This window comes from Rana temporaria, chromosome 2 (genome assembly GCF_905171775.1).
Source record: "Rana temporaria chromosome 2, aRanTem1.1, whole genome shotgun sequence".
Lineage (NCBI taxonomy): Eukaryota > Metazoa > Chordata > Amphibia > Anura > Ranidae > Rana > Rana temporaria.
In genome coordinates this window covers 171455432-171479416 of record NC_053490.1, presented here as the reverse complement: position 1 = coordinate 171479416, position 23985 = coordinate 171455432, and the positions used below count along the sequence as shown (strand labels likewise).

The 23985-nt window shown below is 39.7% G+C and overlaps 1 protein-coding gene across 1 annotated transcript in view; it reads left to right on the top strand.

The window, feature by feature from the left end:
- Positions 1–15931, top strand: part of EDNRB (endothelin receptor type B) — a 33363-nt gene extending 17432 nt beyond the window's left edge. Inside the window, exons 3-8 of the mRNA XM_040341425.1 lie at positions 518–630; positions 3407–3611; positions 3813–3962; positions 6108–6241; positions 10890–10998; positions 15231–15931. Of these exons, the coding sequence (XP_040197359.1) occupies positions 518–630; positions 3407–3611; positions 3813–3962; positions 6108–6241; positions 10890–10998; positions 15231–15383 (864 nt within the window). The 3' untranslated portion in view covers positions 15384–15931. The remainder of the gene's footprint in view (positions 1–517; positions 631–3406; positions 3612–3812; positions 3963–6107; positions 6242–10889; positions 10999–15230) is intronic.
- The last annotated feature ends 8054 nt before the right edge of the window (positions 15932–23985 follow it).

The following is a 23985-nucleotide window of genomic DNA, read 5'->3' as shown; positions in this document are numbered from 1 at the left end:
TAGTGGGCGTCCTGACACTCCTGCTTACCCCCTCCCCCCTCAAGAGGCTTTCTCCACACCAGGAAGAAAGCCTCGCATTACGGTGTGTAGTTACACACAGAAGAACAGGAAGTGAGGATTTCTCAGAAGAAATAAGGACATTTAAAGCAAAATAGAAGGATGAGGTAAGTGAAGGAGGACTGCACTGAGGTAAAGGAAGCTTTTTAGGGAAAAAAATTACCTTTACAACCCCTTTAACGTTAGATAAATATTTGTAGATGTCGAAATTGGATGTATTTATATGGTTAAAGACCTGGTTCACAAAAAACATACTCATCTCTAATTAAGAACTAGGAAAGGCCAAGGGTGGATAGGTTAAAATAAAAAAGCCCCCCCCCCCCCATCATATATGTATATATTTAGAATGTGTTTTTATTCAAAAGCCAAAGGGTTTAATACTTACAATTTGAAATGTATATGCCTGTGATTTAATCAATACTTATAACTAACTCCTTTTTAAATTATCTTCTGTTTAAAGCTTGTTACTCAGACTTGGCCGTTCGGTGCTGAAATCTGCAAACTAGTACCATTTCTACAGAAGTCTTCAGTGGGAATCACAGTTCTTAGCTTGTGTGCACTCATTATTGATAGGTAAATTTATTTTTATTATACATGGTTTACTATTTTAATTAAGATGCCTTTTTTTGTTTTAAGCTGATTATCGCTGGAGATTATGATCTAGATCTAATATACTGCTACTATAAACTGATCTGTAAAGCCTCGTACACACGATAGGTTAACCAGAGGACAACGGTCTGAAGGACCGTTGTCATAGGTTAACCGATGAAGCTGACTGATGGTCCGTCATGCCTACACATCATAGGTTAAATAACAGATCTTGTCAGAACGCGGTGACGTAAAACACAACGTGCTGAAAAAAACGAAGTTCAATGCTTCCAAGCATGCGTCGACTTGATTCTGAGCATGCATGGATTTTTAACCGATGGTTGTGCCTACTAACGATCGGTTTTGACCTATCGATTACCAATCCATAGGTTAATTTTAAAGCAAGTTGGCTGTTTTTTTAACCTATGGTTAAATAACCTATGGGGCCCACACTAGATCGATTTTGACCGATGAAAACGGTCCTTCAGACCGGTGTCCTCTGGTTAACCTATTCTGTGTATGAGGCCTAAGAGTTACAAATGACACCTAAAGTCCTACAATATCAGCTAAGCCTGCACAATAAGTCCACATAGGCTTCAATGAGACGGTACACAGAGGATCTAATTTTAATTGTATAGCCTCATTTAAGTCAATGCACAGGTATGGCTGGTGTTAAAAATAATTTCTGCAAAAAGGATGGAAACTCTGGAGCAGGCCACTATTATAATATGAAGGTACAACAGCTGGGTAGGTGAGTTAAGGTAGATTTGGAGCAAGTGTAGGTTGGTTTTAGTTCATAGAAAGGTACAGTTGTATTGATTTTTAAATGTAGCAACCAAGAAAAAACTGAATCAACTCCATTCTATAAATAAGTCAGGTTAGAGTGTGGTTGCCAATGATGGTGTCAATTAAGATATTGGAGCATTATGTTTTTTCTAAAGAGAAAGAAAAGCAAAAGGTCATACACAGCCCAATATTTGCAAGAATATGACCAGTTTTTGCATTGCTTGCAATAGATGGGTGATATCAGGTCAAACAGGGTTTCTCTAGTGGTTCAAAATATGTGAGTCTCACTATCAGAAGGGCTTAGTATAGCATACAGAGATGCATTCATCCATTGGTCTAGAATAGATGAACGTTCATTAAGGAAGTTCCCAGTCATATACAGTATCACCGCCTGTTGTTATCAGTTTGATATTTAGCTATGACCAGCTCCACATCCAGTGCAGTCATTTTCTTTATAACATGTACTGCAATATTGTGAACAAAGATAAACATGGGTAGAACAATAGAAAATCACATATCTCACAAAGTTTTAGAGACCGTAAGATTTTTGCATATTCTGGAAACCCCTGGAACCTTCTTCATTGGCTAATGGTAAAAGAGACACAGGGGTTGATTTACTAAAGCCAAATAGGCTAACCCCTGGAACCTTCTTCATTGGCTGATGGTAAAAGAGACACAGGGGTTGATTTACTAAAGCCAAATAGGCTATTCACTTGCAGGGAAAATTCCGCCAGAGATCGTTGAATGTGGTGAAATTTCAAAGGATACAAAATCACGTGCAAAGAATTTTTTGTTTTTAAACAGCAGAGCTTCATCTCATTTACTAAGCTCTAAGTAAACTTCCCTAGCAAAGTTAACAGTCTATTTGCCTTTCGTAAATCAACACCACAGTTAACTTATGAGATGAGGACACATCAGCTTGCTCACGTAGAGTTTTTTTTAAGTTTATAATTTATGTGTAGGATTATTGGCACTTAAAATATTTTAAGTGCACATTATTGCCTCTAAATCTGACCACAGATGTTACTATAAATTGCAATCTCCTTTAGATTTAACAGCAGCTTGCAATATAAATGTGTAATCTATAGTCATTGTACTTTACAGTAGATCTACCAAAATGATTTAGCAGCATCTCTGGCTAAGCAATCCACCCAATTTGTTGTCGGGTAGGCTCAACAATCAAGATTAATCAATCAGATTGCTAGATGCATGGCCAAAATAAATGAGATTGTACATACAATTTTCAATCATACTACAATGTGCATGGGCAGTTTTAGTATAGTCCTGACCTGATACTTGTCCAAGTGCTGGCAAAAGTATGGTTACTTTAAAGTTATTGTAAAGATGAAATTTAATTAAAATAATAAACATGTTATACTTACCTGTAATACCATTGCACAGAATGGCACCGAATCTCCTCTTCTTGGGTCCTCCGCCAGCACTCTCCGCTCCTCCTCTTCCTGGTGCGCCACCATAGGAAGCTGCTTCCTATTTGGGTGCACCTTTGGGTTTGCTCCTGAGGCGGCTGTGTGTGTCTATTAACACAAAGCTCAGCTTAGCTCAGCCCTGCTCTCTGCTCACATGATTTGAATGACAGCAGCAGAAGCCAAAGGCTCCTGTTCCTGCCTCTGTGAGTGAGCACAGAGAGAGGAGAGAGCTGCTGCAGATGGACACAGTGCTGGATTCAGAATAGGACTCAGGGAAGTATACAGGGGGGAGGGGGAGATATAAAAACGGGGACATTTTTTACCTTAATACAGGAAATGTATTAAGGTAAAACATGTCCAGCCTTAGAACCAATTTAAGAGATAAAATTAAATGAGAATAATCTGTGGGGATGTAATATATATATATATATATATATATATATATATATATATATATATATATATATATATATATAGATATATAGATATATATAGATAGTATATAGTGTATTGGTTTTCTCATTAATCAATATTTTCTGCCTGTGTAGATATAGAGCTGCAGTATCCTGTAATTGTATTGGTGGAAGTAGAACATCCAAATGGACTCTGCTGGAAATTGCATTTATCTGGGTTTTATCAGTAGTGTTGGCAGTGCCTGAAGCCATAGGCTTTGATATTATCAAATTCAACTACAGAGGACATAGCATAGAAACTTGTATGCTCCTTCCAGAACAAAAATCATCCTTTATGCAGGTAAGCTGTGTTTTATTACACCTAACACATATTCATAGATTATATAGAATATAAACAAGAATTGATGTTCTAATACATATGGAGCATTAGGTGGATATTAAAGAATATTTTGATATGCTTCTATCATTATGCTAACATAAGCAAGGTTGTTAATAGCACACATATATCCCAGTTTACTAAAAAATGCCTTTCCCATTTTAGTTCTACAAGACCTACAAAGACCCATGGCTTTTCAGCTTCTATTTTTGCCTTCCTTTGCTTGTGACAGCAGTCTTTTATACTTTGATGACTTGTCAGTTATTATGGAAGAAACGTGGACTGGGGATTTCAATGAATGACCACTTTAAACAGGTATGTAATAAAATTAATTAAACATTATTATTTTTTTGTGATAATGTGGAAAAAAGTTAAGCCTCATACACTGGCAGGCAGCTCAGGTCAAATCTGTTGTACTAATAATCTGATGTTAGTACAGAGATCTCCCCTGCTGTGCTATTGTGTTCTGACATATCAGGAGCCAGTCAGCAGACCTTTTTTTTTTGCTCATGACCCTTTGACAGAAGTTTCTATTGAACCGGCCGATGTCACCCGACATTCGACCCGTGTGTACTAGCCTTTGGGCTAGGGTCACACCTGAGCTTCGTCTTTATTTAGCATGTTTGGAGCATTCTCTCTTGTACATCTGTACAATAAATGCATTTTCAGGGGTTTCAGGCTTAACTGCATTTGTTTCAGCAAAAGGAAAGCTAGTTACTAAGAGAAGGAGAGTCAAGAAATCATGCATTCAAATGTGTTACCTGCATTTTTTCACACGTTCCTATTGAAGTCTATAGGGACCAAAACATGCAACTCTGCCCCAGTGAAGCTCCTCTAGTTATTCTAGTTTCAAGCAACAAGCTTCAAATGACACATGGCATGCAGTACATTTTATATTTCCATGCTGTTCATTTCAAATTCTGGCTACCTCATTCGGAATTTCTAGCTCTGCATTTCATATTTTGGCTGCCATATTCTGTATATGTTTTGCTTTAGATTTCATCTTCTTTCTCACTTCATTTCGTACAGCATGTTGTAAATTTCCTATTTCAGACCACCTCATTATATATATCATGCTGTACATTCCCCATTCCAGACCACCTCATTCCATATGTCATGTTGTACTTTACCTATTTCAATCCACCAATGTGTATTTTTGCCTCCACATGCCTTTCTGAGAACTGCTGATTGGGTTCAGCTGGCACAGTTCTTTAACACTTTATTGATATGCGCTGGTAGGAGTAGTGATTGGTTGGCTGATACTGGTGTCATTTTCTCTTTGAATTACTTAATGGGAACATTGTTTACTGTGGGATAGTCAGTCAAGTCAAGATTTCTATATTTATTTTTAAATTAAGATTTTTTTTTAAATTAGATATAGTATTTCCCTTAACTGTATCTGCTCTTTTGCTGTTATACTGTATTATGGTTTGGGTTTTTCTGTATACATTTAACCAGGCAGGTATTACCCATGAAATACTTAGGGTACATGTAATGAAAAAAGGGCAGTTATTTTGGCAGAAACAAACATCCCATAGAGCAATTGTGTGTAGCATTGGCAAGCCCATAGAGTAGAGTGTGTAGCATTGGCAAGCCCAGATTGCAGGTTGCCGACCTGCCATCCGAGAGCATCAGTGTTGTAAATGAAGCCAGCGGTAGAGGAAGCAAGCGACTTTTCAGAAAGTGCACCACACCTGCAGGATATAAATAGACGTCTATGGCAAAGTGCAGCTAACCGGTGGGAAAACCACAGATACACTGTGCTGCAATAGACCGCAGACCATCAGTGTAAAAGCAGCCTTAGGCCCCTTTCACATGATTGGTCCGACCCAATCAGACCCTCTAATCACCTCTATGGAGCGGCAGGTGATTAGAGGGTCCATTTACACCTGCCTACCTCCAATCTGATCTGCTAAAAAAAATGGAAATGGATCTGCCCCCTTTTATCTGATTGGATCGGAGGGCCCATAGAGTAGATTGGGCTGTGTCTGCTTTGCATATGCAGACTGGACACAGACCTGTCATCTGCCCACTCCGCTCATTGTGGCCCGCGACTGGTTACTAAGTCACTTAGGTGGCCCTCGGCTGTCAAAAGGTTGGGCACCCCTGATTTAGTGCTTCTAACCATCCTACTGTGCATGGATGCATAGGATAACATTAGCAGTTTCTACAGACAAAATGCTAATCTCCTCAAAAAGCAGAATTTGTTTTAAGCCAGTGTGCATGGACCCATAAAGAACTATTTTATGCAATTTTTTAACACTCCATGGTTATAGTGTGAACTGTTAGTGCTCTGTGACTAGTACGTGGGATTAGGAAGAGAGATGCAAATTTCACCTGACAATTTGCTGCCTTGTCAGTTGCTCTAGTGGTAACTTTATTGAATATAATTAGGCTATAAAAAAACACAGTGATCCATGCAGTTTAGTAATTACTTTAAATTTTGTATTTATCTTTTAGAGGTGGAATGTGGCTAAAACAGTGTTTTTCCTAGTTCTTGTATTCACCATATGCTGGCTACCTCTGCACCTCGGTCGTATGATCAAGTTTATATTTTATGACTCTGAAGATGTCAAGAGATGTGATCTTCTAAGGTAAAACCAAATACAGTATTAATGTGTGTTTTTAAAGCAGATGTATTACTGGCAGGAACATAACTTAGAAATGGGATTCCAAAAGAGGATGCATACAATATAACACAACCTGGGTTTTACAATGATGTAGAGTATGCTCGGATTAGGACAAATCAGTCTTACGTACCCATGGTTTGTATTCTGCTGCTTATGACAGTGTTATTATATGTACCAGCAAATATAAGAAAAATGGTCCCCAGATGGCAGCCATGGAATCCTAAAGAGACTGTAAATGCTCATCTATTTTTTCTTAAAGGGGTTGTAAAGGTTTGTTTTTTATTTTGTAAATAGGTTCCTTTAAGCTAGAGCATTGTTGGTTCACTTACCCTTTCCTTTGGTTTCCCTTCCAAGTGTTTTTTTTTCTTTGTCTGAATTTCTCACTTCCTGTTTCTCCTCAGTAAGTTTGCCCCCATCATCAGAGCTGTTCTGGCTGGGGGTTTGTCAGTCAGAACAGTTTACTTAGGAGGAACAGGAAGTGAGAAATTCAGACAAAGAAAACAAAGAAAAAAACATTTATAGGGGAAATCGAAGGAAAAGCTAAGTGAACCAACAATGCACTAGCTTAAAGGAACCTATTTAGAAAATAAAAAAATTAACATTTACAACCCCATTAAAATTCTAAACATGTTATACTTACCTGACTAACCTATGCACAGAGCGTATAGAAATCAGAATTATTTGGTCCCCAAACCAAGGTCCCAAGGGGTGGGGGGCAATTGGACTATCTCGGTACAGATTTGAAAAGTAGAATCAGGTATGAAAACACATATATAAAAAAATATATAAATAAAATTTTTATCGATACAAAATTAATAAAAGACAGCACAAAATCATGTTCAGATTAAAAGCATGGTGACAATCTATACATATCACCATTATAATAGTCTGAAATGGAAGTGGAATTGTGGGTCACAAAGGCATCTCAACTAGTTTTGCGGCCTATTTCCGCTTCGTCAGGAGAATGTCTGTAATTTAATTGACAATTAATTAAAAACTATACAATTAACCAAATCAATAGTATAGTCTCAAACATAAAGAACAGGAATATTATGTACACGGGGAAAAAGAGCAGAGCTGCTTACCTATAGCCCATTCTTGGATGATGGTACTACTGATCTATAATATATTACATATATATCCTTTAGATGCTACACTGAAATTCTATGCACAATTCTATGCAGAGAGCAGTCCTAAACCTTTAAACTTCTTTGGTCCCCTGCCAGCATTCTTAACTACTCCACTTCTGTGTCTGCCCCCATAGCAAGTGCTTGCTATGGGGGGCAGAAGTATGGGCTTGGTCCTGAGCTGAGCTGTATGTGTGCTTTTCCCCTGGCCTGCTCTCTCACTAGGGACAAAGGGGAGGTGAAATGAGTTCATACATTAATGTAATCTGTAAGATTACAGTGTACTGTATGTGATATGAATTTTGTACTTTTTGCCGCTGGAAACGGAGCCTTGCGCATAGAGGCATCGGGCATAGAGGCATTTGGCAGAGGACATAGCCTGCAGACACAGCTGGGGAGGGACATCACAGGATCTTGGGGACAAGGTAAGTAACCTGCACCAGGATTCCGAGATGCAATCCTGAGTGTGGCTCTGGGTTACCACTAATGGTACAGAAACTTAACCCCAAGCCACACTCAGGATTGTGGCCAGGGAGGTTAGGGTGTCTTCCAGATCTACAATTGCGTTACCGCTTAGTCTTGCCTAGGTGGCTTTCATGCACATGAAAACTTAAAGCAGAATTTAGCTTAGTGAATGTGGTGAAAACTCACTTTGCAAAGAATACCCAATAGCATGTAAGGAAAGTAAAAAAATATATATATTTTTTTGCTTGCATGTGATTGAATGATGCAGGTTAGCAGTAAAGTTGTTCACTAAGCTAAGGGTAAATTTCCTTGCAAAATGCTCTTTCACTTGCAATTTGAGCAGGCTATTTACCTTTGATAAATCAACCCCTGTATGTAGTTAAAGGCCTTTTAGAATAAGTACTTTTGGAGTTGTGCATGCTTCAATAGGAACTGAGCTCCCAGAAACTGCCCCTGCAATAATTTTATATGCCCGGTGATGATATTACCTTTAAAAATATACGTTTCTTACTATAGAAACAAGGTAAAATAAAAATAAAAAGAATGTTCGGACATTCTCTAGGTGGGAAGGGAGACTTGAGTTAAAATTGGTAAAATGTAGTTAGTACTTTTATATTCATATTCTGCATGGGTGTCAAGATAAATTAGGTAGTTTTGCTAAATGCTGAGCATTAGGAATGAGCTTTATGTTCGGGTCGAACATGAGTACGTCTCGAACATTGGCTGTTCGCCCGTTCGCCAAACAGCGAACAATTTGGGGTGTTCGCGGCAAATTCGAAAAGCTGCGGAACACCCTTTAAAAGTCTATGGGAGAAATCTAAAGTGCTAATTTTAAAGGTTAATATGCAAGTTATTGTCATAAAAAGTGTTTGGGGACCTGGGTCCTGCCCCAGGGGACATGTATCAATGCAAAAAAAAAGTTTTAAAAACTGATTTTTTTTTGGGAGAAGTGATTTTAATAATGCTTAAAGTGAAACAATAAAAGTGAAATATTCCTTTAAATGTCGTACCTGGGGGTGTCTATAGTATGCCTGTAAAGTAGCGCATGTTTCCCGTGCTTAGAAAAGTCCCTGCACAAAATGCAATTTCCAAAGGAAAAAAAGTAATTTAAAACTACTCGCGGCTATAATGAATTGCCGGGTCCCGCCAATACAGATAAAAGTAATTAAAAAAAGTGTCAAAATGTTAAATACGTCAGGAGACGGCTTGGGACAAGTCCTTTATTAAAAATAAAAATAAATAAAAATAAAAAATAAATTCCATCAATGTAATCCATTCTCGATCTCCAGCGATGTAATCCATTCTCGATCTCCAGCAAGGATACGACGCACCCCATCCTGCCTCCACCAGAGGCACCCGATGAATGACGCGCTGCCAGCCTGACAGCTCTTAAATAGCTGAGGGCGGGGCCAGAGACGCAAGGGGAATCGCCGGGGTTACCCAGTGACGTGTATGGGTGACCCTGCGCCCCTCTGACACAACGCAGGTTTCCCTTTGCATCAGAAGGGAGCGGGGTCACCCATACACGTCACTGGTTAACCCCGGCGATTTCCCTTGCATCTCTGGCCCTGCCCTCAGCTATATAAGAGCTGTCAGGCTGGCGGCGCATCATTCGTCAGGTGCCTCCAATGGAGGCAGTATCGTGTTTGTCGTATGCTCGCTGGAGATCATCGCTGGAGATCATTGCTGGAGATCGAAAATGGATTACATCGCTGGAGATCGAGAATGGATTACATCGCTGGAATCTTTTTTTTATTTTTTTTTTAAAAGGACTTGTCCCAAGCTGTCTCCTGTCATTTTTAACATTTTGACACTCTTTTTTGTGAAATGGTAGGGGTAATGTACCCCTTACCAATTCTCATGGGGGGGCTGGGATCTGGGGGTCCCCTTTGTTAAAGGGGGCTTCCAGATTCTGATAAGCCCCCCGCTCGCAAACCCCCCACAACCACCGGACAAGGGTTATGGGGATGAGGCCCTTTTCCCCATCAACATGGGGACATCCTTCCCATGTTGAGGGCAAGTGGCCTAGTACAGTTCAGGAGGGGGCGCTCTCCCGAGTCTGGTATGGATTTTTGGGGGGAACTTCATGCCATTTTTTAAACTTTGGCGCAGAGTTTCCCTTAAAATCCATACCAGACCTGAATGGCCTGGTAATGGAATTTGGGGGGACCCCACGCATTTTATTTTTTATTTTTCAATGACTTTCAATGACTTTTATCTGTATTGCCTGACCCCACAATTATAGCAGTGAGTAGTTTTAAATGACTTTTTTCCTTTAGAAATGTCATTTTGTGCAGAGACTGTTATAAACACTGGAAACATGCGCTAGTTTACAGGCATACTATAGACACCCCCAGGTACAAAATTTAAAGGAATATTAGTTTTTTAATGATAGTGAGCATTAGTACTACGCTTTATGCAAAATTACAGGACATTATTGCAGAGTTACTACTGCTGAGCATCATTGTTTTTGGCAAAAAATTGTTTTTTAGGGATGCCTTTTTAATTAACTCAAATAGCAATAGTAAAGCAACTCTTCAAAAATGCAATATGCAAGAATTTTTTCCAATGCATTACCACTTTGTTCAGTGGTGGGGACAGATTTTTTAAAACAATATTGTTTTTGTACATTCATACATTTTGTCTTCCATGAACCAAGCCTAAATGGCCTATATTGTAATTCGTCTAATCTCAAAGATTATTTACCAAGTGAGCTGGCTAAAATGATCTGACACACATGGAGAGTGAATAAATGGGGATACTACAAATATATACAGTATCAAATACCTTCTTAAAATATAGAGTACCATAAAAGAAATTCATTAGCTACATCAAAAATACTGTAACATTCTTGTATTACTTAGTAGAAATTTTACTACAAGCTTGCAACTGTATCTTGTCTTCTTGGATTATACAAAAAATACTACATTAATTAAAAAAGTTTAATATGTGACTTTGAGTATAGTGTTTGCTATATAAAAATGACTATAAACTGTACATATTTTCTTTTTCAATTGCAGCTTTCTGCTCCCGTTGAACTATGTTGGTATAAACATGGCCGACCTAAATTCATGCATTAATCCTATTGTGCTTTACTTAGTAAGCACAAAATATAAAAATTGTTTTAAGGTAAGATTTTACAAAATAATTATTTTTTCTAACATACATATATAGTATTGTTTACATCCCAGGTGAATGCTTGCACTTTCTTTAAAGCCCTGTGTCCCAAAAATGTTATGTTTTGAAACTGATTTATGATTGGAAATGCATCAAAAGTCCTCCTTTTCACCCTGCAGTGCTCTAGGCTGGCAGAGCTGAGTAAAAGCCACACCCCTCAGGACAAGTCTTCTTACTGATTGTATTACAGAGAAGGGGTGGGAGTGTGTTTGACCAGTTCTGTTACATTATATATTTTACTGAGTCTAACCTATTAAAGTCACATTTAAACTCACTGCACAGTGTCTGCAACAGGAAAGGTAAAGCAGAGGTACACCCTAAAAAAAAAAAATTATAAAAAAAAAAAAAAATTTTTTTTAACTTACCCGAAATGGTGGTTGATAGGCAAATGGATCATAATTTTTTATCAGACATTCTGTAAATAAATAGCTTTGCATGTTATATCATTTTTACTGAATTTAATGTACCAAAAGTTAAAAAAAAAATGTGTTCAGTTAAATTGCAATTTGGAAGTCCAGTACATGATGTAGTTCATGCGATATGACTTAAAGTGGAAGTAAACCCATCGATTTGATAGTTTAAATAACTGTTAACATTCCCGGCATGCCGGAAATGCTAGCTGTCAAATTTGCTTGTGCTCTCAACCAAACTGTCAAATCATCCAATGGCTGGTTTCATAACTGATCACATGTGCAGCATCATGGCAGTTGCAGAATAAACAGAGGCAAAGATGGCAGCTTCCTTGGCTAAAAACGATAGTTGGGTTTACTTACACTTTAAAATCATATCATGCGTGATTTTCACTACTACTATTAAGTGATCTTACCTAAAGTCTACCAGACATGTTACAATCTACCTGTACAGTTTATGTACAGTCTTCCTCAGATTTACCCTACAGTAACTATATAATATGATGATCTAGCTAAACTATCCAGTCAATCTGTATCCAGTCAGACAGGACCTTGCACTAAAGAGTTGTTGATAGATCTAAAAAAATTGCACTGTCGTACTATAATGTGTGTGAGCTTATTGTTTGCTCATGGATCTACGGACATAACAACTACTGTTCTAACTAGGTTCTAGATAAATAATGAGAGGGCATTTTAGTAAAAAGGAAAAAAAAAACTGTCCTTACAAGATGCTACAAGGCATAGAAGGCATCTAATACATTCAAATTGTATTCTTAGATGGCGGTCCAACAATTGATGCATACATATTATTGATACATTAACCACTTAAGACCTGGACCATTATGCAGGTTAAGGAACTTGCCCCTTTTTGCGATTCGGCACTGTGTCGCTTTAACTGACAATTGCGCATGCGACGTGGCTCCCAAACAAAATTGGCATCCTTTTTTCCCACAAATAGAGCTTTCTTTTGGTGTTTTTTGATCACCTCTGCGTTTTTTATTTTTTGCAACAATTTTGAAAAAAAATCAATATTTTTTACTTTTTGCTATAATAAATATTCCGAAAAAAGATATAAAAAAAACTTTTTTTCCCCCTCAGTTTAGGCCGATACGTATTCTTCTACCTATTTTTGGTAAAAAAAATTGCAATAAGCGTTTATCGATTGGTTTGCGCAAAATTTATAGCATTTACAAAATAGGGGATAGTTTTATGGCATTTTTATTAATAATTTTTTTTTTACTACTAATGGCGGCGATCAGCGATTTTTTTCATGACTGCGACTTTATGGCGGACACATCGGACAATTTTTACACATTTTTGGGACCATTGTCATTTTCACAGCGAAAAGTGCTATAAAAATGCACTGGTTACTGTGAAAATGACAATTGCAGTTTGGCAGTTAACCACTAGGAGGCGCTGAAGGGGTTAAGTGTGACCTCATATGTGTTTCTAACTGTAGGGGGCGGGGCTGGACGTGTGACGTCAGTGATCGTCTTTCCCTATATCAGGGAACAGACGATCACTGGCATTGCCACAATGAAGAACAGGGAAGGTGTGTTTACACACACCTCTCCCCATTCTTCAGCTCCTGTGACCAATTGCGGGACACCGGCGGCGATCGGGTCTGTGGGTCCCATGGGTCCCGCGGTCATGGCCACGGCTGGGCTCTTAAAGAGGACGTACAGGTACGTGCTTGTGCCCTTCTGCCAGCGTATATCGGCGTGAAGGCGTCCTTAAGTGGTTAAAGTGTATAAAAAATCTGATTTTTTTTTCATGTAAAAATTAGAAGCTTTAGAATCTTTGTCAGGTTTTATATACTGTATCCCTGTGGGGAAACTTGTTCTCATTTGTGGCTCTGGTGACCATTGTGATCGGAACAGAAAATTATGGGAAAGCCAAGTTTTTGGAGATTTTACAGGAACAAGAGGTGAGGGGAAACCTTCCAAAACTCTGAACAACTGTCTAAGAGGGGTTATATTCTTACTTTAGTGAGATCTCTGCTGACTTCATGCTGTATGTCTGGGAGAATATATGAAGTAAAATCTCCCTGATGTGCAAGAGACATAAAAAGAAAACCTGGTTGTGGTCTTAACCATTCCCTTCCCAATCAAAAACAAGACAAAATGGATTGGCTTTATATACGCATTACAGTACTCCTGAGGGTACTATTATTTACACTCTATTGCCTAATACACTTGTAGCGCTACCCCCTCAGGAGCTGCTTATTGTTTTGGGATTGGCGTATTAAGTTACCTCTATGTGATGTCTAGGGGTGAAGGTAGTGAGTAGAGCAGTAATTGAATGTCCAATCGGTAGATGAAGTTTTCTGAATGCTTTATTTCCTTGGTCCAACACGACCAACATCAACTTAAAGTAGATAGAAAAGGTTGATGAAATAAAGGAACTTTGCGGTATCAGGCTTTGGATAGAGAAAAGCAATCCTGCTATTCTGTAGCTGCATCAATACGTCGCCACTCCAGCCAGAGTGGGTGAAGTGCCTCCGGACAGAGCCCTGCCACAGGCCTGGCAGCCAGAGCGTCACTTTAGGTTGCTGGGAGGAACAAGTCTCTGCCACAGACTTGGCTCATATTGAATATTGGGGCCTCTGCCACAGGCCTAGTGCAAGATTTACTTTGAAAAGCAGAGTGAATCCTCCCAGTAAATTACGTAGGGTCACCGGTTGACAGTGCAAGTGTACCTGTCAATGTCCGGTCACCAGATCCCCGATGGTTCGTTCAAGCCCTTTTTGGATAACCTGCCTCCAGGTTTTCCTCAAGCCGAACCCCCACCGAACGGCATACAGCCTGGGATCTCCTCAGTAGAAGTGGGGACCCAGTAAGTCACTGGGGCCCCTTTGTGGCATCAGTTGCTCCAGGCCAGGAGGGCCCAGAGTCAGGAACTCAGCGTAGCGCGCGACCCCAGGCCAGGTAGGCCATAGTGGTGGGGCCCGCGATGTGTGCACACCCTAAAGGTGGGTGCCGCACCTAGAACCAGGAACCCGCGAAGAACCCAGAACAACAGCCTCCGCCACAGAAAAACCCCCTCCCAGCATGCACAGCGAGGCCCAACTCCTCTCATTGGCTGCTGGGAAGAAGCGGCTCTGCCTGGATCCCTCTGGCACCATCTGCTGTCCAGAGATGAGACCGTATCTCTGGGCACACATACTGACCCACAGGACAAACCAGGATTTGGCGACAGCCAAATTTAAAAAAATTAAGAATGAGAGCAACTTATCTCTCTCATTCTCCCACTAACTTTAGCGTAGTGCCCTTTCTGAAAGTAAAAGGGGCGCTACACACACAATAAGAAAACAAAGTTGAAAGAACGAACGATTTTCACATACTTAGTATAGTATTTGTATGAAAAAAATCATGTGTCCATGCTCAAAAATGAAAGAATACATTACAATACAATACATCACATTACAACACATACAGTTTGTTTCTGTTGTACGAGAATTTTCGTAAATTTATTAACCTATTGGTTTTCAATATGAGACTAGAATGCAAAAAAATGGGTGATCATTTTCCCGATATTCTGATCGCGTGTACTAGGCATTATATATATCAGTGGCTTTCAGTCGCTTTCCTATACTTTTATTACATATCATGCTTTGTTGTACTAACCAGAAGTATATGTTTCTGAACTCTAAAATGTATATTTTAATATTTAGATTTTCTGTTCTGAAATATACAGCATCTAACAGCCAATTACATAAAAGTATAAACAACGAATATAATATTAAAATGTTTTCATTCATTATTTTCCTTTTAGTCATGCTTGCGCTGCTGTTGTCAACCCAAAGAGTCAACAAATATTGAAAATCGGCAATCCTGTATAACATTTAAAGGCTGTGATCATGCCTATGAGACTTTTTCTCCAACAACTAAGTCCATTCTTGTTGAAACAGAAGATGTGTCCATATGAATATTTGTATTCAAGATCAAAAGGAAATTCAGCAAGGACTGGAAATTCTGAAGATTGGCAATATGAGAACTTGGAACCCTTTAGAATAGGCAAAAAAAAAAACACTTCAATAGGTCTGCACTTAAATGGCACTTAAACTATGACTCCAAGTTGCATCTATTATTTCTAAATCGCAAAGATAATGCTGCATTTTTAGGTATAATAATACAGCCAATGAATAGGCATGCAATCAACTGCCAACACCTTGGCTCGTGCAAGCCCAATACAAGAAGAAAATAGAAATCTAAATTAGGGTCTGCTGGTAGTTATTAGTATGTTGACCTGCTGCTGGTAGAGTTTATGACAGGTGAACAGAAGCTAAGAGAACTACACTAGGTAAAATGTAAGCAGTTCGGGCCAAGCAGGTTTTTTGGTGCAAGCTATCCTTATGATGTTCCTTTAATGTTTAAAGCTGAAAGACAGGCAGATATAACAGGCACAAATAAATGCAGTTCTGTATTTATCACTACATCAATACCTCTAAATAAAGCTTACAATTGATCTTCTTATATTCTGCCTTTACAGGTCCTACCCCACCATGACCATTCTTAAGAGATTTTTATAGAAATATTTTTCCTTTTTAATTACATACTTTATATTAGACCCAGTGGTGTCATTGCTGGGCCCCGCCACTTGTTTATACAATACAGACAGATCATGGCTGTTGGGAAGGACTGGCAGGGTGATGTACATAGGTTCCTGAAAACATCACAGCATTCTGGCCCAGTACATCTCTCAAGACCCCTAAGGACACCCTGCTCCATTACACCTCTCAGGACCACTTTGAGAACCCTGCCCCCAGTACACCATTCAAGACCCTTATTAAAGAAGTAAGCTGGCTCTTGGGTGGAATTGTGTAAATATCATAACACATTAATTGATGAATGCCAGTTTGGAGGAGAGGATGTTTCTAGGTAGACTACCTTTGTATGCAGACCACCCTAAGTAATGACCAAATGTAAAGTCCATGACTGAAAGAACCAAAACTCAACAAATATAAAGGGTGGGCAAGAAACAGTAAGACTGAGGAAGAAATGGCTCTATGATGCTCTTCCAGTCAGGAATTGAAGCAGGCTTTATCTAGCTTAATTTAACTTGTAATGCACACTATGGGTGTGTTGTAAAATCAAAGTAAGCAAGTTCAGCACAGGAATGGAGCCTGTACAACTATGAAATACTCACGGTATGACTGGAGTTTAATACAGAGCAGAGCTCAGAGATCTCTCTGAGCTGAGAGAGAGAAGCAATATAAGGAGCCAGTCAGTTGTACTTCTGTGCTCATGTACCAACAAAAAATATGCTGATAGCAGGTGTGCTGTTCTATTTTCACTGTTCAGTCAAAAAGCCTAGGTGTGCAGGGAGGACTTGAATAGTATGTGTTAACCAATCACACCAGAGAAAATTCAGGTCTTTCATTCTGCCAGACCGGCCATTTTTTGAGGCAGAGATGTGTACATCTCAGGATTAGATGGACAGAAATATAAAATTTTGCTTTGGCAGGTAAAACTGATTTAATACATGTATATCACATGTTTATTTAGCCTATTAGTCTATTTAAAATATGATTCTTTATTATCTGTTTTGGCAATTAAAATACAGTGAAATAAGCTTTAGGACTGGTTCACACTGGAACACGATGCTGGAAAGGTGCATACCATGCATGTTTCCTGCACTGTATGTGAATGTAATGCCCTTACGAGACGTGAGTGGATACCATTACTTGTTAAATTGCTGTACCATGCGTATGGGTACAGCGTGCCATGAAAAAGTAGTGCTTGCACTACTTATTTCATTGTAAATTGATATGAATAGGCTGTCAAAACCAGAATGTGCAGGACCACACAGGAACGCACATTTTCTAATTTTGAACCAGCACTTAACCTTAAAAACTTGGAACTTAGTGGCTATGTCTTCTGCAATCAGGCTCTGAGGAGAAGGTATCCCTTTGAAACATGTCACCCAGCAGTGGTCCTTAAGGCTCCATTCACACCTAGGCGTTTTGTCGCCTGTAGCGCGACGCTATTGCAGCCTGAAATACGCCCGAGGGTTGATTTAACATTGTCGGCTATGGAGATGGTTCACATCTCCACGCCGAATGCCGAAACGCCATACGCCTGAAGCTCAAAACAAGTCCCGGACCCTTTTTTCAGGCAGCTTTCGGCGTTCGGCATAGCCGACAATGTAATCACCCCTCGGGCGTATTTCAGGCTTAAAAAACGCAGCGTTTTGTCGCGACAAATCGCGGGACAAAACACCGCAATTTTTCGCTGCAAATCGCGGTAAAATACGCTGCGTTCAGGTGTGAATGCAGCCTCAGTCCTCTCCTTCACCATCTGGAGACTGTTGTAACTAGATTGACTGCCACCATTTGGAGGCTTTTTATAAAACAAACTTTACATGTTTGTGAGTAGTTTTTAACCTGTTTTTACAAATACATTTACTAAAAGGATAATGCAAAAGGCTGGTGCATCCTCTTTTCTTTATTCCCTCTCTTGATTGCTAGGATACCCCTATCTAGGAGGGCAGGAAGGCCTGAGGAATTATGCTTTGAACATTAGCTCACCCCGACATTACGCTTATGCGCAAGAGTATTTATTTGCTACAGTACATTTTCAGATTTCCATTGGTCATGGTGCTGTGTTCAATGTCTGCACCTACTTTAAAAAAAACTTAAACATTTTTTTTAAAAGCCAAGGTATATTTAAAAAAAGTAATATGTAAAAATAAATATAGCAAACATTATTTTTTCCTTGGTTTTCCACAATATCATACGTAAAGTATTAAAATTTAGCCATGAATGTTCTGTTAGACTTAAAGCGGAAGTAAACCCATCCATAAAACAGTTTCATTTCTGGTACGTGCCAGAAATGTAACACTCCCATTGGTTGTGCTCTCAGCCAAACTGTGAAACAACCCAATGACTGGTCACATGTGCATCATCATGGCAGTTGTAGAATAAACCGAGGCAAAGATGGCAGCTTCCTTGGCTAAAAACGATAGGAGTTAGCACATTTTTACCCTTTCAATTATACATATAGCATCAATACCTTCACATCCTCTCCATCAACAATATAGCAGATATCCATTTACAGTATTTAATGCCTGTTCCCACAATAGTGTGGTTACTGACATTTTTCAGCACTAGAAGAACACCAGTCACCGCTAGAGCACATAGAATACAATTGTTTCCTTTGTGCCCTGTTTATACTACAATGTACGTGTGGTTTAGAGAGCTGCAACAAACTGCAGGCATGCTGTATATTGTTGTAGCACACCGGAAGGCACCACATGTCACCGCACATCAGCGCTAAGCACTACGCTGCTATGCAGTGACATAAACATTGTGCGATGCGCTGAAACAAGCTTTATGCACCCCCACCTCTGCTCTCCCCTATGGGTGGATCGGATGAACACGGACTGTCTGTCCGTGTTCACCCGATCCGATCCGCATATGGATGGAAAAATAGGGTTTTCCTCCATCTGCAGAGTCGGAGGATTGCGGACCCGGATGAGATCGGGTGTCAGCGGATGTTCGTCCGCTGACACCCGCAATCTCATAGGGATCAATGTATGTCCCTTTTTTATCTGTACACGGATGGATGAAAAAGCAGACATACGGTCCGCCCGTGTGAAAGAGCCTTTAGTTTCCTGAATATTTCTTTCAAGGATTTTTGATAATTTGCAATAAATACTGATTCTGTAGCTCCTGCATATTTTTTTATCTGTGAAGTACATAACACGTTTAAATGTCAACTATGTTAGAATTGATGGTTGGAGAAGAATGTGGTCCAAAGAATTTGCATTTCTGACTTTTGGTTGCCACAGTGGTGGCTTCATCATGGAGCTGCATGTTGCAATGAAGATTTAGAATGTATAATGAAGAAAAAATGGGGACACAGCTACAAGTGCAACGCTATATATGCATGCATGCCCATCTACATGTCTAGGTATAAGTCCAAAATAACTACAACACTTACAAATGATCATAACTAATCTGAATCATTGATTTAAAAAAAATAGAAAAAAACATGGTTGTAATGTTACACTCCGTGCTTGAGCAAAATGAATAATTAGCCAATAGATGTTAATGGTCAGGGCCCACAACACATACAGATAAGTGTCAAACAGCCTGCATTAGAGTCAAATTATCTAAACTTTTGAATTCAGCTTGCTGTGTGATCTGTAAAACGTTTTTTTTCTGCAATGATGTGCTAACAAACCATACACCTACCTGTAATCAAATAATATTATGTATTTAAACCTAAATAGTAAAATGTAAAAAAAAAATTTTTTGTATAATTGGTAGCTTAGCATTCAGCAACCAACCTATCAGAGTTGGCAAGACATGCTAAGCAAGTGGATATTTTCTACAAGTATTTTACTGATTTTGTACCTGGACAGGTTAATTCTACAGTAAAACGGGTAAAAGCAAAATTATTTAACAGACAATGTTAATGTTCATAACAATTTTCCTTATGTATTTTTATTTTATTCTATTAAAAAAATCTATTTAGAAAAAAAAAATCATATATGTGCCTTTATAGAAATTTTATAACATTGTGTATGCAAAATACATGTCAATAAAACTATTTTAGTTACATTTTGTGGTTGTCTTGCTTGCTTAAAGCCGGTAAAGCTAAAAGTTAGACGATATTATCATGGGACAGCATTTCATAAGAATTCATGCATTAAAGAGTAAATAGCAAGTAGGACTATGGTGTTTTTCTTTTTACATTACAGGCAGGGCCAGATTAAGAACATCATGGGCCTGGTGCTGAGGATTTTGATGGGGCCTTTTAGGGTGCATTCACACCTCCGCGACAAGTAACGCCGCGTACGCGGCGTATTTTGCCGCGAATAGTGTAACTTTTTTTTTACAAATCCTTCCTATTGCTTTGTATGGCCGAACGCCAATGCCGCCTGAAAAAAAGGGTCCGGGACTTTTTTTCATGCCGCAGGTGTACGGCGTCTATGAGATCTGAACCATCTCATAGACAGCAATGGGAATTCTCCCCTCCAGCGGCACGAGTGGCCGGCGTCGGGCGTTTTGTCGCGGAGGTGTGAATGGGGTGTAATAAATAATAAATAAATGCGTGGGAATGACATGAACGCAGCCCAGCCAAGGCAAGTGACCAATGGCACAGAACCCAGAAGGAAGACCGGGTGAAGATGGAAGTGTCCAGGCCCCGCCTGATTCATCGCAGCACTGGAGGGCTCAGTCTGAAAATTGAAGTGTACACTAATGTGCTAATATGCTGTGCATACTTGTACGTTGTGGCATAACCTACCCCAGGGCCTCTAAAAAGTAGTAATGTCAGGAAAGTTTACTACCGCTTTATTATCACAGGATCCCAGGAGCCTCTCATGGGGCCCCCTACTGACCCGGTGGACGGTGGCCCTTGGGCAGTGCCTAAGTGCACAGTTGCCAACATTTAAAAAATATTTTCAGGGCCACTTTTTTATATAAGTGCTATATTTAGAGTAGCTGAGATCCCCGATGTTCCTCTATACATCACAGTAGTAATCACAAAATTAAAGGAGTGCTAATAATGGGGCAGAACAAATATGAGAACTGATATTTCCTTTAGTTGAACTAACAAAAGTGTGTCCATTCTAGAGCTGGTAACATTGAGGATATTCAGTATAATTTTAAAGAACTGTTTTTGTGGGTAAGCGAAATAGGGGAGGAGTATGGACGGTATATAAGTGGGAAGTATGTGCAGGCGAGGGAGAGGAATGTGGAGGGTCTAACAGTGGGCACTATGTACAGGAGAGGAGTACAAAGGGTACGGAAAAAAGCACTATGTACAGGAGAGGAGTGTGAAGGGTATGACAATGGGCAGTATGTACAGGAAGAGTGAGGGGGTATGACAGAGGGTCGTACGTACCAGAGAGAAGTGTGGAGGGTATGATGGGGCAGTATGTACAGGAGAGGAGTGTGGAAGGTATGACAGTGGGCAGTATGTACAGGAGAGGAGTGTAGACGGTATGATAGTGGGCTCTATGTATAGGAGAGGAGTGTGGAGGGTATGACAGTGAACACTATGTATAGGAGAGGAGTGTGGAGGGTATGACAGTGGACACTATGTATAGGAGAGGAGTGTGGAGGGTATGACAGTGGACACTATGTATAGGAGAGGAGTGTGGAGGGTGCGACAGTGGGCACTAAGTACAGGAGAGAAGTGTATGACAGCAGGCACTATGTACAGGAGAGGAGTGTGAAGGGTATGACAGTGGGCGCTATGTATAGGAGAGGAGTGTGGAGGGTATGACAGTGGGCACTATGTACAGGAGAGGAGTGTGTAGGGTATGACAGTGGGTACTATGTATAGGAGAGAAGTGTGGAGAGTATGACAGTGGGCACTATGTACAGGAGAGGACTGTGGAGAGTATGACAGTGAGCACTATGTACAGGAGTGGAAGGATATTTAGGGACTGAGTAGTGGTTAAGCGGGTCATACATGGATTGAAATTACGCCAATTATGCAGAGACCAGCCATAGTCAATCTATGTATGGGCTAGCTGGTTTTACACAAGTCAATCTATTAATCAACTTGAGTACAACCAGCCTGTTTTTTTTTCTTAAAACAATCAGTGCTGCCAGCTAAAGTTAGCAACACTGATCATTGTACGCACTGGCAGAACACAATAACACTGCAGGAGTGATTCCCCCATCCACAGGTCAGCAGGTGAGAGGGTGTGTGGGGACAGGCTGGGGAGAGATACTAGTCAGTGGCTGGGTAGGCACTGGTAGTATCAGAGCCAGATACACACAGGTTACATACGCCACGATCGTTAGAGCGAGAACAATAATTCTAGTACTAGACCTCCTCTGTAACTCTAAACATGTAACCTAAAAAAATGTAAAGCATCGCTTAGGATACCAAAAAAAAATGTGCTAACTTAACTAACTAACTGTTTTTTTAATGAATGAAACATTTTTTTCCAAAAAAACATGTTTGAAAAATTGCTGCGCAAATACCGTGCTAGAGCTGCACAATTAATCGTTAAAAAAATCGTGATCTCGATTCAACCCCCCTGACGATCTCCAATGCAGAGTTTGCTGATTCTTTCATATAACAAGTGGAGAGACTTTCAGCTGTCAAAAGAAAATATCTGGGCAGTCTGCCAAGTTTTTAACAGGAAACATTGTAACTAACGCTTCCTTCTTAGATCAAAGGGATAAACTTCTGTGTGTAAGAAAAAATCTGGGCAGTCTGCCAAGTTTGTAAACAAAATGAAACATTGTAACTAACTAACATTGTAACTAAATTTAACCACTTAAAGTCCAACACTTGTTTCTTAAATTAAAAAGTAATATTATTTGCTAGAAAATTACTTGGAACCGCCAAACATTATATATATTCTAGCAGAGACTCTAGGGAATACAATGGCTATTGCTGCAATATGTTATGTCACACTGCATTTGGACACTTCAATGAATAATAAAAACCATAAAAACAAAACAGTGAAGTTAGCCCATTTTTTTTTTGTTTTAATGTGAAAGATGATGTTACGCCGCAAGAATCGTGAGAGAATCGTGATCTATCTTCTAAGCAAAAAAATTTTAATTCTCATTTTAGCCAGAATCGTGCAGCTCTATACCGTGCAACATAAAAAGTGCAAAGACCACCATAGAGTCATTTTCTAGCAAAAAACAAATGATGATTTTTACATGTAGTAGAGAAGTGTCAGAATTGGCCTGGGTGGCAAGGGGTTAATTACCATGAGTAATATACAAATAATTATTATAAGCCCTGTGATCCTATCAGTTTGCTGTAGTGTGTCAGCTTGTATTTATATTGGCCGCTCTGAATGTAGCTTCTGACAGGCTGTGCAAGCAGGCCCGTATCTCCGGAACCATAAATGATAGCCGTCCCATATTTTAACCAGTTGTGGGGTAGCTCTTCCCATGCCTACCCCCAAATGTGGGGTTTCTGTGACCTCTGGTCATCAAACTACAATCCCCCAAATTCGATCTTAAAAAAAAAAAAATTCTTAAAAAAAAAAAAAAAAAAAAAAATTTTTTTTTTTTTTTTTTGGGCAAATGGGCCTATCTTGAGAAAGGGGCCTGGAGCTGCAGCTCCATCAGCCCCATTGTTAATCCGGCCCTGATTACAGGTACTCACATCCATTATACTGTAGAGTACTACTGTCCAGAATGTACAGCATTCCTCAAATTGCTGTTTTTCCACACAGGAAGTAAAGTGTAGGAAGAGAATACATCTAGATCTGCATGTATAGTTTACCGCCTGATAGGAGGAGCAATGGGGATGGCTGCATATAGGGAACAGATCTCTCCAATTTCCTCCTGCAGCCGCTGAATGCCTGTGGGAGAGAGAGGAGGAGAAGTGGGCATTCAGCAGGTGCAGAAGGAAAATCAAGAGATTGGTATTTCTATATGCAGCCACTCCACTGCTTGTCCTATTCAGCTTCTTACTGCTGCCCATCATGTGCTCTCCAGCTCCCCTGTGTTCTTTACCACCCTCCCCCCCCTCATCTCTGTTAGGATCTGTAAGGATGGACAGTGGGGGAAGGGGCCAGTAAATGTGTCATTTTTCAT